Genomic DNA, 14,614 nt, shown 5'->3' with positions numbered 1-14,614 from the left:
GTATAGCAGTGCCGTATTCCGTAAAGTGGGTTGTGCGTGAAGTCATGTATGACGTTCTAGAAGAGGCAGCGCCAACAGAGGCGCATTCCAGTGCCTGTAGGGGGGGACTCGGCCCCGTGATATTCGTGTATTAACAGCAGCATTGTATAAACAGGCGCGGCAAAGCCCGCATTCACGCAGAACCCACGACAGGTTGACACAGTTTGAAGCTCCTAAACCCAGCAAAAAGTGTACGAGGGCACATCCCCTGTAGTGCCTTCTTTGTGGTCTTAGGCTTGCCGGTTCCGGTCAGGGTTACCTATCGCATGTCAGCTGAACAGAATGCTAGGTCAGCAGCGCATTAGAGACTTCTCTACGGAGCTCGACATGATCGTGAAGAAGACCCTAGCTGAACATGAGGAACACGGCACAGGACTGAGGCACGAAGCCGCAACTTTAATCGGAGCGTCTGGCATGTAGAGGCTGAGAATTTCAAGAGCAGCAAGACAGCTGTAGCGCATCCCCGCACTGGGGATGTTCGGCATTGTATCTATCCTCCCAGATTTTTCTGGGTGCAGTTTGAGGGAGTTGTTTTCAATTGGTTTGTTCATGGCAGTCGCATTTGTGTTTGGACAACCAAAAGCTGCTTGTATATCTGCGACGCTCCAGAGGGGCAAAGCTCCTACTCGGGGGATGGCTTCTCGTTGTGCCGATGCCGCAGTAAAAGAGGAAGGTAGACATCCACAAGGATCTTCTTGATGAATCTGCTTCAGTTTGGATTTACACGATGACAGTGCAGCGTCTGTCAGTTTGCGTGCCACTTCACTTCATTGTTTATCTGTGTTTTGGCGTGGTCTCGTCTGTTTTTGCACTTATTCTCTTCGTTGCCTAGGGCTTGGTCTAACGCTGAACGGGCGTTGCCCCTTGACAGCGTGTATTAAATTGCGTAAGTCAGGGGACTTTCTCGCCTGACGAGTTGAACAGACCTAACGCAAACGAAGGCCGCACGAAGTCTTATTGTATTTGCAGCCCTTCAATTTTTTTTTCTGTTATGCACAAGATATTTTTAACATATCAGACCTCTTTTCTACCTGTGCAAAGGCCCAAATATATATGTAGATTGTGAAACAACACAGGGTGCAGCTAGCCTTCAGGCATGTGTCAAGCACTACCATCAGCCGGTTCTTTGATAAGTCTAGGCCGGCGTCTGGAAAGCGAAGGATGGGTGTGCAGCTGTGAACAGCTGGTATGGAGCAGTGGAGCAACCAGGTAATGCAAGCACTGGGCTTCTTCGGCTGCAAACATGTGCGGTTTGTAGGTACGGGGACCAGTGACTACAGAGAAGACTTCAATGTCTTCAGTGAACACCCAGATATACTTTTCTGGTTCAATTCGGACGAATGTTTGTAAAGGTTAAATGTAAATGGGCATGACTACCGGGTCTCTCTGGGTATTCCTACCAATCAAAGGGGAGGTTGCATATCCGGCAAACACTTCTCAGTGGTGAACAGGAAGGGTGTAGATGGTTGATCCAACCACACCGAAGTTCAAGGGCAAGAGCGCCTCGGCAGCTCTGCTGCTGATTCGACAATATCTTAGACTATTCGACTACGAATTTATCAACATTTCGTTCGCTGGGAAACCACACAGGCATATACCTGGGGATTACGCGAGGGGCGTCTTGGGCACAATATTCTTTTGCCTCTTGGCCGCGTACCTCTGAGACAGGGACGAAAACATGTGGACGATGTTCGTCCACATACAACACCAACTATTCGTTTAAACACACGTTTATGGACTGGTCCCAACCGGTCTCGAACCGGCGACCTTTCGGTTATTAGCCGAATGCTCTAACCAACTGAGCTATAGGACCTGGTCGCCTTCCTTTCGGCAAATCAGTCACCCAGAGCAGATTCCAGCAATAGGCCAACTAGCGTCTTCATCAGTCAACATACATTTGGTTTTGTGAGAGACGACATCCAGGAAAGTTCCGCATCCGTGGAGAACGAAATGCGTGTTACGAATCTGAATTCAGAACCGGTGCGTACAGCTGCTCAATACACAGACCTCATAAAGACATGTAATCTGTGCTTACACTTCACTGGCCCCGCATGACTTCATTATTTTATCACAGGGAAATGTGGGGCAACCTGCTTGTTGTCGCTGAGCTACGGAGACCCCATGCAACTGCTATTCTGGTTATTGTGCTTTGCTGCCTTCCACGTCCTTGGGTGGCTGTGAATGGCCCCTTATCACAAGGGTCCACATCAGCCATCCCTTATACGGCGAGCCTTGTGGCACTCCCCTGCAGTAGATGCTGCGTAGTTGCGGCATTTGCTTGCCTGCCTCGCTAGGCCTCCCTTATGCTCTACTCCAAACAGCCAAGGCCCCAAATTATATATGCTGAGCCGTCTGCAAGCTAACCGCTGAGCTGTAGCATAACACACTATTGGCGTTGCTGCTGCGGACCTAGCAAGGCTTAACTGCGCCTCTCGAGCAACAAGAAAATGCGACTTTCTAGGAATTTATGTCTCATTGTTCGGCCATTCAAAAGTTAGTAGGATAAGAGAAAGGGACGGCAGCTTACATCCATGGGAAGATAGCCAGGACGCAGCAAACACGGAACATTAGAAAAGAGCAGGCTGAAGGTAAAAGAGCCGATAAACACGTTATCTGCATACAACAACAGTGAAGGCCTCAGCGTACGCACATTGTTCCACACGGATCCACTCGTGGTCTGCCATGGAGGCGGATTGTCTATTACGTCGATAGTATCGTTTTAACGCTGTACATGTACTGCCACAAATGCCTCCAAAAACTACCATATTGTGCATAGGAGTCCTCGTGAATGCGTGGGTACATTGTGTGTACGTATATCGACGCCACGTGTATCCCCACTGTAGTGAGGGAATCAAAAAATTACAGGCAAATAAAACGGCCAGCAGCAGCAGCAGCTCTTGCAGCAAATTTGGGATAGCGTTCCTTTGCCCAGGCAAATCTGTCATATTGTGTGTGGTGTTTAGCCCCGATAGTAATTAATTGAGAATTCTGCTTTCGCGTGTATTTATTGTTATTGTGTACTCTTTCTAACAATCTATTCCCGCATATTTTTGTTTATTCCAGCATTAAGACTGAGAAAACATCCTTCTCTGCCACATGCATGGTTATGCATTTTATTCAGCATTCTTACTAGTAATATATTTCCGTGAACTGTTTATTATTGTGCTGTTTTGTCGTTCTTCCGAGGTCAATCCCCTTAGTATTTAACGATTACTACTTTAGTGTTTGTGTAGTCGTCAAGACAGAGAACAGATCCTTCTCTGCCGAACCCTGAGGATTTGCATCCACCAAAGGGAATTTCACAAGAAGAAATAATCCCTGAATTAATGCCCACCATGCCTGCTTGCATGCGTTGTGCGACCCTTAAGGCTCTACTCAGATCACGAGTAAAGAAATAGGAAGCAAGTCCTGCTTCTGTTGAATTACATAAGTGCATAACCTCCTCCTCTTCTTCAAAATCATATAAACAAACAATTGGAGAAAATAACTCCTCCGCACACACACGAGCATCAGCGCTAATCCCTCGACAGTCCAACACCGTCACTGGAAAGAAGTAACCGCCGCTGTTGCCACTCTTGCTGGGGTTGCTGCTGCTGCCGCCACTGGTGTTACTGCTGCTGCTGTTGTTGCCGAGAAGGAGTTTGGCTCCCTTGTTGCATGCATCTGCGACGAGGCTTTGTGCGCGCTCGACAGCAGCGGGGTTGATGAGGGGCCCCACAGATACTCCAAGTTGTCTGCCGCAGCCAACTTTCTGCTGCTTAAAGAGACGTGTTGCTTGGCGTGCGAACTCATCAAAGACGCTACCGTGTACGTACACCCGGTTGGCACTAACGCATGCCTGCCCAGAGCAGCGCAGCTTTGCTGCCAGCAGCCCCAAGACTGCCTCTTGTAAGTCTGCATCTGCGAAGACAACAAAGGGAGCGTTGCCTCCTAACTCTAACAGCAGCCGCTTGGTTGTTGATGCGCACTGTCTGTACAGATGGCGCCCCACAGCTGTCGAGCCTGTGAAGGACAGCACTGCAACGGCGTCTTCTGCTGCAACTGCCGCAGCAAAAGCAGCAGCCCCCGCGCGACACGAAGGCACGACGTTCAACAAACCAGGAGGAAGACCTGCTTCTCGTGCTGCTGCTGCTAGGGCTAAAGAAGAGAGGGGGGTTTCTTCTGATGGCCGCAGCACACAAGAGTTACCTGCAGCAAGTGCTGCAGATGCCTTACGAGCAGCCATAGCTAGAGGGAAATTGAAGGGTGTAATAAGCGCACAAACTCCCAATGGTTCCTTCAACGTGTACTGCAACTTGCTCCTCCCGCTACTGCTGCTGCTGCTGCTGCTGCTGTCTGCTGCAGGTATAACGAGGCCGTTTAGTCGCCGTGCTTCTTCTGCACTCCAACGAATATAAGAAGCTGCATACAACACCTCTTGCCTGCTCTCAGGGATTGGCTTGCCGCTTTCTAAGGTAATGAGCTGCGCTAACGACTCCTTCCTTTCCTCTATAAGCCGATGCCACTGCAGCAGCAAGTTGCTGCGGAGCAGCACCGAGCTGCCACCCCACCCCGGCTGCGCTGTTGCTGCAGCACTCACTGCAGCGCGAACCCAGGCAACACCCAGGTTGGGGGTACGACCTATCACCTCACCGGTACTCGGATCCCGCACAAACACATAGCGATCAGGGCCCCCACACACGCTGCTGCTGCTACTGCTGCTGTCACTGCTGCTGCCGCTGCTGCTGCTGTCACTGCTGCTGCCGCTGCTGCTGCTGTCGGCGGCGGGATGGGCAGCAGCCAACTGGTCGTACGGGTCTCGCACAAGCTGAGATCCAACAATGGCAGGGGTCACCTCGGGAAGAGAACATGATGCCTGCGTGGCAAGGCCACGTCTGCTGCAGCTGGTGCTGCAGCATCTGTAACTGCAGCAGCGCTGCGTGAGGGGCCCCTTGAGCTGCGCAGCAGCAGCTGGAGGGACTTCGCGAGTTGCACGAGCAGCTGGAACGGCAATTATTTGCAGGCTTTCTCTGAAATTTATTATATTTGCATTATTTAATAAGATACATTTATTTGTCCTAGCTAAAAATATGCTGGACAAGGGCTTCAGACCCTCGCAAACTGCAGGAGGGCGGAAGCGCATGTTGAGTCGGCTCTATACGAGCAGCAATAAAACTCCCTTAAGAACAATATTTTGTTAAATATTTTGTCGTCTTCGTGATTTTAATCAGGTAAATAAACAAAAGCATAGAAGAAGGAAGGATCCAAAGCATCATCCTGCATGAGCGCGCCCTGTGCTGCATCCATCAGGAGGCTGCAACACACACCAGCTGCTGCTGCTGTTCCAGGAGCAGCTGCAGCAGCTACAGCAGCACGCTGGCGCATATGTTTCCCAGTCTTGTCAGTCCATCTTCTCTACCCTTAGTTGAACTATACACACAAAATGTAACTGCTAAAGTAGTGGAGAGGAACAACACACTACTCACTCCTTAGCCGTTCCCTGTCCCCCGTAGCTACACGTGTCTACAGCTAGCATATCCTGCAAGAGTAAATTGGTGTGTATATGCAGCTTTGGCTGTACGTTTAATGCATGAGCAATACGAGGTACTCGTAACAACATAAGACTGGTTGCAGTGTCCTGCATACTGTGTATTTGTGGGGTCACTTAAGGTCATGCACAGTAATGCATCGGGGTATAGAGAGCAGATAAGTGGCATGAGGGCTTAAAAACGAGCCAAAACAGAATGCAGAAGAGACGCCTCTGTCTGCAGTCTCGGCAGGCTAGCAGTTACAGGTGTATTGACGCCAAGAGGGGGGTCATCAACACCAGCTGTTACTGGCCCCACAATATAGCGTCGTCGTACACTGCATGCGTTCTTGCTATTTAATTCTACGCTGCAACTGCATGCAGCTGCAAAGCTACTACACGCAGCTGGACACAAGCATGCATGCATGCATACATGCATGCACGCGACGGCTGCTGCAGCAACGGCAGTCGAAACATAAAAAACCTGCTGCTGCCGACCCTACCTCCCTGTATACGGTGAGGAGGAAGGGCCCTAAGGCACTGCAGCACAATACTGCAGCAACATGAGTTATTGCTGCTGCAAGGCAAAAAGAAAAAAGGCAGCAGCAGCAGCAGTGAAACCTGCTGTTGCTATCGCTGCTGGTTCTAAAATATTTAGTATAGCGCACCTGCTGAGTGTCGTTGCAGCACCGCTGCAACAATGCAATATTTAATGAGATTACAGGGGCCTCCCGCACCTGTACCCTCCATGCAGGTGTACGTCTGCAGTTGGGGTGTACGTACACCTCAAGAGGCAACGGGGGCCCTCGATAGCTGCGCATACAGCTCAGAGCGCACTGCAGCACTCAGCACGCCGTCATTAGCCCGCACCACCAATCGCCCTCGGCCTTGATGCACCCCCGATCCCAGCTCAAGCCTGAGAAGCATCAGCAACAGCAGCAGCAACGAATACTGTTAGCACGCTGTAGAAGGCAAGTTCATGCATATGTTGTATGCATGATGACTCAGAAGGCTCACCGGGCAAGGACAATTAGGCGATCGAAGGAGTGCTGCTGCTGCTGCTTCTGCCTTTCCTGTTGCTCTTCTTCCCCCTCCTCCCGCTGCTGCGGCTGCTGTTGCTGTTGCTGCATGTGCAGCCCCCGAGGCTGCTGCATGCTGCCCGCAACTGCCAATGTCTGTGCGTGGCCTTCACCTGCTGCAGCGCACAAGGCAAGAGCTCCACCCTGCAGGAAGCAAACAGCAACAGCGGCAGCAGCAGAAGAGAACACCTGAAGTATGCTGATCCAAAAGGAATGTTTCTTTGCCCTGCAGCAGGTGCATCAACAAAAGGAAACGTCGCAAGCAAAAGCAGCAACGAGCAGCAGCAAGCACTACAGCAGCAGCAAGAACCTCAGCATCAAGAGCAGCAACGGCCAAAACAGTAGCATAACCAGCAACAGCAGCACCAATGGGAAGCTTACGAGTTGGAGGCGGCGGACAAGGACAAGCATTGAGGCTTGCAGCTGCGAATGGAGGTTAAGAACACATGCAGCTGCAGATACACAAGGAGACACACAGAAGGAGAGACAAATAAAAGGAAGAAAAGATAAAGAAAATACAACAGCAGAGCATACAGCAACAAGCAACAGCAGAGCATACAGGAACATGAGATAAGAAAGGCAGCAGCCTCTACGGGAAGAGACACGGGGAGAGAGGGAGAGAAACACAATCAGCAATAAAAGGCATAAAGGATACAATAAAGAATAACTCAGGAAGGATACAAACAGAGGAACAAATAACACCTCACAAAGGACAGAAACCCAGAAATCCCCAACCCCCCTTCTTCTTGCTGCTGCCTGCATGCATAATGCATGCATGCATGTCTGCATGCATATATTATATTTTATTATTATTGCATTTACTTTCATTTAATACGAAGTTTTGTTTACACCAAAGATCGAAGAATTCATCTGCATGCATTTGCTGCCCCTCAACAAAAGAAGAAAGAGAAAGAGGTAAACAAACCTCACGACGCCAAGGGGTTGCATCAGGCATTCTGCAGCAAATAAATAAATAAATAACTAAATAAATAAATAAACTTAATTAAATAAATTAATTATATGAAGAAATTATGAATAAATAGATACGCTGATTAATTGACTGATTGATTCATTAGACACAGAATAAAGAAACACAAGGAGGGAGGGAAAAGGGAAAGATATAGATAAAAACAAATTAACGGGAAAATATAAACAAAAAATACACACCAAGGAAGAAAAGAAATAAACGGAAAAAAGAGGGAGAAAATAAACAAAAGTGCTGAGCTGATGGTCTAGGTTTAGGGGTTACAGCAGCTACAACAACTGCACGCATGCATGCATGCATGCACGCATGCATGCGTGCAGTTGTTATAGCATGCCACATGTATAAGCACATGTATGCGTGCATGCATGCATGCAGAGGGAAGAAGTATGTTGTGGCTTACAAAAAGGAGACCCGCATAACTGGGCAGTATTCAAAAGGTGCAACACACTGCAGCAGCAAATGCTGCAGCAAAACAACACAACAGCAGCAGCAGCAACCACAATCTATCACAGCAGCAAACGGAAACGCAGCTGAAACAATGTCCCGGAAGCAGCAGCAGCAAAAGCTACAGCAACAACAACAACAGCAGCAGCAGCAGAACGCACTTGTGCCACCTGCTCCCTTCCTCTGATTTGCTGCAGCTGCTGCTGCGGATCTTCGGGCTCCAGCAGCAGCCCTCCCTCCCGCGGCAGCAGCAACTCGCAGCAAAACTGCTGCAGCATGCTGCTTCTCTTGTTGCCAAAGTAAATACTAATGCGACCCCCTAAACCCTTTATTGCCTTCTGTATACCGATCTGAAGAAGGCATCAGCAGCAACAGCAGCAGCACGTAATACAGCAGCCGCAGCAGCAGTAAAAAGGTAGCAGCAGCAAACATAACAGCAACAGCAGCCGCACCAGCTAACTCGTAGCTACAGCTGCATCTTATGTGCATGCTGTCTAAGAGTATCAATGCAAAGAGCAGCACAGACAGCAACAACAGCAGCAAAGATAGCAGAAGCAGCAGCAACAGCCACAACGGCAGCAGCAGCAGCAATACCTGCAAGGTCTCGTCCTCTAGAAGCACGCCGCTGTCAGTGAGAAGCAGCGGCAAGAAGCCTGTGTCCATGCATCTGGCTGCAGCAACGTGAGGCAAAGGACAGACAGCATCTGCTGTTGCTGCTGATGCAGACGCTGCTGCTGCTAAATCCTGCAATCCCGTATTGAGTCCGCGTTGCTGCAGCACAGCAGCACAGGAACGCAACAGCACCCTACATCGCTTGTTGCCCACAGTCCCTTTAGCTGCAACATGAACAACAGCAACAGCAGAAGCAACAGCAGCAGCAATAGCAGCAAATAGACATACATTTGAATGCCACACGGGACCGTCCCCTGAAGCAAGCGGCTCGTCCACTGTGTCTGCAACAGACTCGACGCATGCCGTGCTGCTGCAGAGGTTATCCACCATCCGCTGCTGCTGCTGCTGCTGCTGCTGCAGTTGCTGCTGGTGCTGGCGCTGCAGCAGCTTTCCGGTGATGCGCGCGCCCCTAAGGGAATCACCGCCTAAGCCCATAGGCAAAGAGCTTGCGGTGCTGCAGCGCCCTGGAGACAGCGACCTGTCCGCAGCTGCAGCAGCTGCTGCTGCCTGTTGCTGTTGCTTGTGACGGTCATCAATCCTTTTGCCTTCTGCTGATGGTGCTGCTGCTGCTGCTGCTGCTGCCTGCACAACAGCAGGTGTTGTATACAGCAGCCGCTGCAGCCCCTGCAGCTCCCGCTGCAGTCGCCGCTGCTCTTCAGTGCCATTTAAAATTGTTTCTTCATGCAACGCTATCGTCCGCTCAGCAACTGCAGCAGCACAAGCAGCAGCAGCACAAGCAACAGCAGCACAAGCAGCAGCAGACACCATAGAACGATAGCAGGCAACTTCTACCAGTCAGCAGCAGCAGCAGCAACAGCCTTTTTACAGATTCCCGACTGCAGCAGCAACAGGAGCAGCTACAGTGGTAACGGCTACAGCTACAACTGCAGCAGCAGATGCAGGAGCAGCAGCAACAGCAGCAAGCGACACGGCCCACTGTCTAGGTCATCGGCTAGCTTGGAGGCTCTCTCGCTTTCTTTAAGCCACATCTCCTTGGCTAATTCTGCTGCTGATGCTCGCTGCTGCAGCAGCTGCTGCGTTGCTGCTAAGGAATCCTCTGCTGCTTTTTGTGCTGCTTTGCTAGCTTTCAGGTCCTGCTGCAGCTGCTGCAGCTGCTCCTGCTTCTCCTCCAGCTGTTCCCGCAGCACCTCGCGCTCGGCCTCACTAGCAGCAAGAGTTGCTGCTGTCTGTGCTGCTTCAGCCTCAGCAGCAGCTAGCTGTTGCTGCAGCTTCTGCTGCTGCCGCCGCAGCTGATGCACCTCCTCACGTAGTTCTGCTGCTCCTCGTTGCTGCTCCTCGCTTTTGCTGCTGTCTTCTGCTGCTGTCTCCTTGCTTGATACCCCTTCCTCCGCATCCGCCTCCCGCTGCTGCAGCGTCTGCTGCAGTTCGTGCTGCAGCTGCCCAAAGCTGCTGCGAGCAGCAGCAACAGAACCTGCATCCGAGCTCTCTCCTTCGGCCAAGGAATCTAAAAAGGAGACCTTCTGCAGTAGCAACAGCATGCAACAGCAGCAGAAAAACTAGGTACCTCAAAAAATGCAGCAGCACACATGTCGTAAACAGCAGCAGCAGAAGCAGCAGCAGCAGCAGCACCAGCTACCGCCAAGAAAGCCGCTGCAACACTCGTAGAGCGCATATCCAGCGGACGAGCAGCAGCAGCAAACACCACCCGCCATAACCATCCACGAGCAGCAGTAATTAGCAGCAAACATAAACCAAAGCAACAAAAGCAACAGCAGCAGCAGCAGCAGCAGCAGCCGTAGAGGGAACGGGAGCAGCAGCAGCGGTAACAGCAGCAAGTGGTGTGACTAACCTTCTCTAAAGGACTCCCCAGAGGATGGATGCCCTCTTGAGCTTGGTGTCGCTGCTTCTGCTGCTTCTCCTTTGCCTCCTGCTGCTGCCATTGCTGTTCCTCCTCCTGGTGGTGGTGCTGCTGCTGGGCATCAGGCCCGCCCCACACAGACGCACTATTGAGGAACGGCTCTGGGGGCCACCAGCCAGGGGGCGAAGGCCAGACGGGTTCCTCGATAGAATTTTGTTTGCTGCTGCTGCTGCTGTCATGCTGCTTCTGGTTCTGCTGCTGCTGTTGGACCTGCTCTTGCAGTTGCTGCTGCAGTTGCTGCTGCAGCTGCTGCTGCAGCTTCTGCTGCCGACCAGGAGGGGAAAAATCAGAGCCACTGTCTGAAAGGGCGGAGGAAAAAGCCCCAAAATCCTCGAAGGCGGTAGCAGCACTGCTAAGTCTGTTGCTTGCTTGCTGCCGCTGCTGTTGCTGTTGCTGCAGCTGCTGCTCTCCTGCAGGGTCTGCCGCACCTAAGTGCCTCCAGCTGCTGTGAGAAGCAGCAGCAGCTGCTGCTGCTTCCATACCTTCGTTCTCTCCAAACTCCAAGGAGGCCCCGCGCACTTCATGCGTACCTAGAGCTGCGACGGCAGCAACAGCAGCAGCAGCAACAGCAGCAGCAGCGTTGGCAGCAGACACGGGTAGCACATGGGCAGGACTTCTATAGCCGCTGCTACCTAATGGTGTCTTTATAAGCATCCTTACCTGCGGCACTTTGTGGTGGAGCTGCTGCAGCAGCAGCAGCCTCAGGAGCAGCAGCAGCTGCTGCTTCTGGCAACGGTGCAGGGTCAGGAAAAGAGATCTCGTCAACATTAAATGCTGCTGCTGCTGCTGCTGGTGCTTCCTCTACACGTTTAGAATCTCTTGAATGGCTTCTGCTGCTGCTGCGCTTTTCCTTCCGGCTGCTGCTGCTGCGACTGCTGCTGCTGCGACTGCTGCGCTTATTGCTTGAGCTCTTGCTGCTGGGGCTGCTGTGCTTGTTCTCCTCAACTGCAGCAACGGCGTCAGCCGGGACTCTCCCCTCCCCGTTTTTGTGTTGCTGCTGCTCCCGTTGCTGCTCTTGTTGCTCCTGCTGCTCTGGGGCCTGTTTCTCCTGCTGCACCTCCTGAGGCTGTGCCCATTGTGTCTCTTGAAGCTGCTGCTGCTGCTGCTGCTGCTGCTGCTGTTGCGCTGTATCCACTGGCTCATCGGCAAGCGGGAACAGCATAAGCTCGTCTGCAGCTGGAGTCGTAACAGCAGCAGCAGCTGCTGCTGCTGCTGGTGTTGCTGCTGCTGGTGCTGCAGCGGGAGACTCCAGCTCTATTGGATCTGAATGGAGAGGCGTACGCACATCTGTGCTACTTGTGGGGCCATCAGAAGGAAAGAGAGATAAAGAAGCTGTTTGCGTGTCTTCCTGTGCTGCTGCTGCTGCTATGGGGCCTGTTCCTGGTGGTGGTGGTGTTGCTGCTGCTGCTATGGGGCCTGTTGCTGGTGCTGCTGCTGCTGGTGCTGTTGCTGGTGGTGCTGGTGGTGCTGGTCCTTCTGGTGCAGCTGCAGCTACAGCACCACCTTCGTCCTTCGGTTGGTTCAATTCCGGTTGCTGCTGCCGCTGCTGTTCCTGTTGCTGTTGCTGCTGTTGCTGTTCCAGCTGCTGCCGCTGTTGTTCCTGCTGCTGTTGCAGCTGCTCTTGCTGCTGCCGTTGTTGGAGTTCCTGCTGCTGCTGCTGCTGTTGCTGCTGCTCCTGCTCAAGCTGCTGCCGCACCGCCTGCACGTTCTGCAGAGTTGTCTCCACGTTGTCAAGCACCTGAAGATACACCCCGGATGCAGCAGCAGCAGCAGCAGCAGCAGCAGCAGCATGCTTAACTGAATTGGAGAAACAGCATCTACAACATCCGCAACAGCAGCAGCAGCTGCAGCAGCCTGCATGCATGCAAGCGTACCTTTGACAAATCCGCAAAGCGATCAAGGCGGCCTTCATCAACAACTTGTGCTGCGTCTTGTTGCAGCTGCTGCTGCTGCTGCAGCAGCTGCTCCTTCATAGATTCAATCATAACCATCCCCTCAGCTGTTGGCTGCTGCAGCAACTCCTGCAGCAACTCCATGCTCGAGAGGACCTCTACACACAAACAGCAGCAGAAAGAACAGGAGCAACAGATGTAAGTAGACAATGCATGCAGTACTGCAGCAGCAGCAGCAGCAGCAGCGGGTGCAGCAATAAAATCAGCAGCAGCATTCTTGTGCTTTGCTGCTACTGCACCTGACAGCCAGATAAAATCAAAAGGAACTCCCTCTTAAGAACAACAGCAGCAGCAACAGCAGCAGAAGCAGCAGCAGCAACAGCAGCAGTAGCAGCAGCAGCAGCAGCTGATGCTCACCAGCAATGTGCATATCGATTGCTGCACTCGATGATACAGTGTTAGCCTGTGTGCTGCGTCCCTGTTGTTGCTGCTGCTGTTGTTGCAGCTGTTGCTGCTGCAGCAGCAGCTGCTGCTGTTGCTGCATCTGGTGTGGGGAGTTGGTAATCTGCAGCGTATCCTGTCTGCAGCGCAGCAGCATCTGCTGGTGCTGCTGCAGCAGCACCTGTGCAGAGGAGCCGCAGACAGCAGCAATCTCTCCCTCAGGCAGCAAAGGAGACGTTTCTATGCCTAATGCATGCATTGCTGCAGCAGATCTCTTAAGTTCGTGCTGCAGCGCGGGAGGATCTGCTGCTGCTGCTGCCGCTGCTGCTGCAGTGTATATACACCGAGCAGCAAGAGAACCGCAGCAGCACAACTCCGCCTCTGTTGTCCCTGCAGGGAAAAGAACCTTTAGACGTGCTTGTGCTGCTAGTGCTTGCTGCTTCTGCTGCTGCTGCAGCGGCTGCTTCCTCCGTGACACAGGGCGAGGAGTCCGCAGCAGCACGAGAGCAGCAAACTGCTGCAGCCATTGACTTAACGGAAGGGAAGCTGTTAATGCTGCAGCAGCACCTCTGCTGCTGCTGCTGCGGCCGCTGCTGCGCGGCAGCGAAGACTGTGCTGCAGCAACTGGCAGCAATGCAGCAACTAAGCGGAAGTAACTTGATGCCTCTAGCAGCTGCAGCAACAGTAGCAGCGCAAGAAGCTTGCTGTCTGCTGCAGCAGCTGGCTGCAGCAGTCGCTGCTGCACCAGCACCTGTGCAACAGCTCGCGCCCTCCCAAGATCCTCACAAGCAGAAGCAACAGCTCCTGCTGCTGCTGCTGCTGCTGCTGCTGCTGCTACACGATCACGATTTGAAGTAGACCCATAAGGCCTCGGGATAGTTGCTGCTAGGGCCTGCAGCAGCAGCACGCAGCAGCAACAGCAGCAGCACGCAGTTAAACATGCAGCAGCAAAAGACAGCAAAGCCTGCAGCTGCAGCAAAACAACACTGCAGCAGCAGCCACTTCCTTTGCTGATGCAGGGCAGGAGCAGCGGCTACAGCAGCAAAACGACGTCGTAGTCATACTAGTGCTGCTGCTGCTGCTGCTGCTGCTGTATCTACAGAGGAGTATCTTACCTGTTGTGCTGCAGCAGACGCATCAGGTGTTGCTGCATTTGCTGCTGCAACATTTTGCTGCAGTGCGCGCAGCTCCTTTTGCTGCTGCCGCTGCGCGGAAGAACGCCACGAAAAGATACCCATCTTGCTGCTGCTGTTGCTGCTGTTGTTTCTGCTGCTAATAATGCTACTGCTACTGCGGCTGTCGAGTAGGCGACGGCCACCTTGTATGGAGGTGTTGCTGCTTCTGCTGCTGCTGCTCCTGCTGCTGCTGCAGCAGCAGCAGCAGGAGCTCCTGTAAGGGTTTGGTCCCTAGGGGCCACTGGAGGCAAAGAGACTGCCTCATCTAAACTCCCCATTCACACCTGCTGAGGAGTACCTGCAGCAGCAGCAGCTGCTGCTGCTGCAGCAGCTCTGCTGCTGCTGCTGATTCAAACCACAAGCCCCTAGGCTACCCCTGCTGCCCTTACAGCGCCAGCTGTCCTTGGGTGCAGCAGAGATGCTGCCGACTTCTTAGTTCTCCTGGAGGACCTGTTGTTGCTGCTGTTGCTCCTGTTGCTGCTGTTGCTGCTGCTGCTGCTGT

At 52.5% G+C, this 14,614-nt stretch overlaps 2 protein-coding genes across 2 annotated transcripts; both read right to left on the bottom strand.

Moving 5' to 3' along the window:
• Positions 1 to 3,235: 3,235 nt before the first annotated feature.
• Positions 3,236 to 5,161, bottom strand: EMWEY_00019140 (succinate-semialdehyde dehydrogenase, putative; the record flags this gene model as incomplete). Its single annotated transcript, XM_013477705.1, has 1 exon — positions 3,236 to 5,161. The coding sequence occupies one exon, from the start codon at positions 5,159 to 5,161 to the stop codon at positions 3,236 to 3,238; it is 1,926 nt and encodes a 641-aa protein (XP_013333159.1).
• Positions 5,162 to 6,331: 1,170 nt separating this feature from the next.
• Positions 6,332 to 14,175, bottom strand: EMWEY_00019130 (hypothetical protein, conserved; the record flags this gene model as incomplete). The annotated part of the gene is made up of 13 exons (XM_013477704.1): positions 6,332 to 6,461; positions 6,563 to 6,768; positions 7,006 to 7,076; positions 8,010 to 8,112; positions 8,215 to 8,403; positions 8,648 to 8,824; positions 8,954 to 9,432; positions 9,663 to 10,206; positions 10,536 to 11,140; positions 11,265 to 12,342; positions 12,479 to 12,654; positions 12,914 to 13,829; positions 14,053 to 14,175. 13 exons carry the CDS (start codon positions 14,173 to 14,175, stop codon positions 6,332 to 6,334), a joined length of 4,797 nt encoding a protein of 1,598 aa, XP_013333158.1.
• Positions 14,176 to 14,614: the final 439 nt, after the last annotated feature.

This window comes from Eimeria maxima, genomic scaffold, assembly GCF_000499605.1.
Source record: "Eimeria maxima Weybridge genomic scaffold, Emw_scaff167, whole genome shotgun sequence".
NCBI classification, from domain to species: Eukaryota; Apicomplexa; class Conoidasida; order Eucoccidiorida; family Eimeriidae; genus Eimeria; species Eimeria maxima.
The sequence above is the reverse complement of the archived record's forward strand: the minus strand, read 5'-3'. Positions and strand labels throughout refer to the sequence as shown.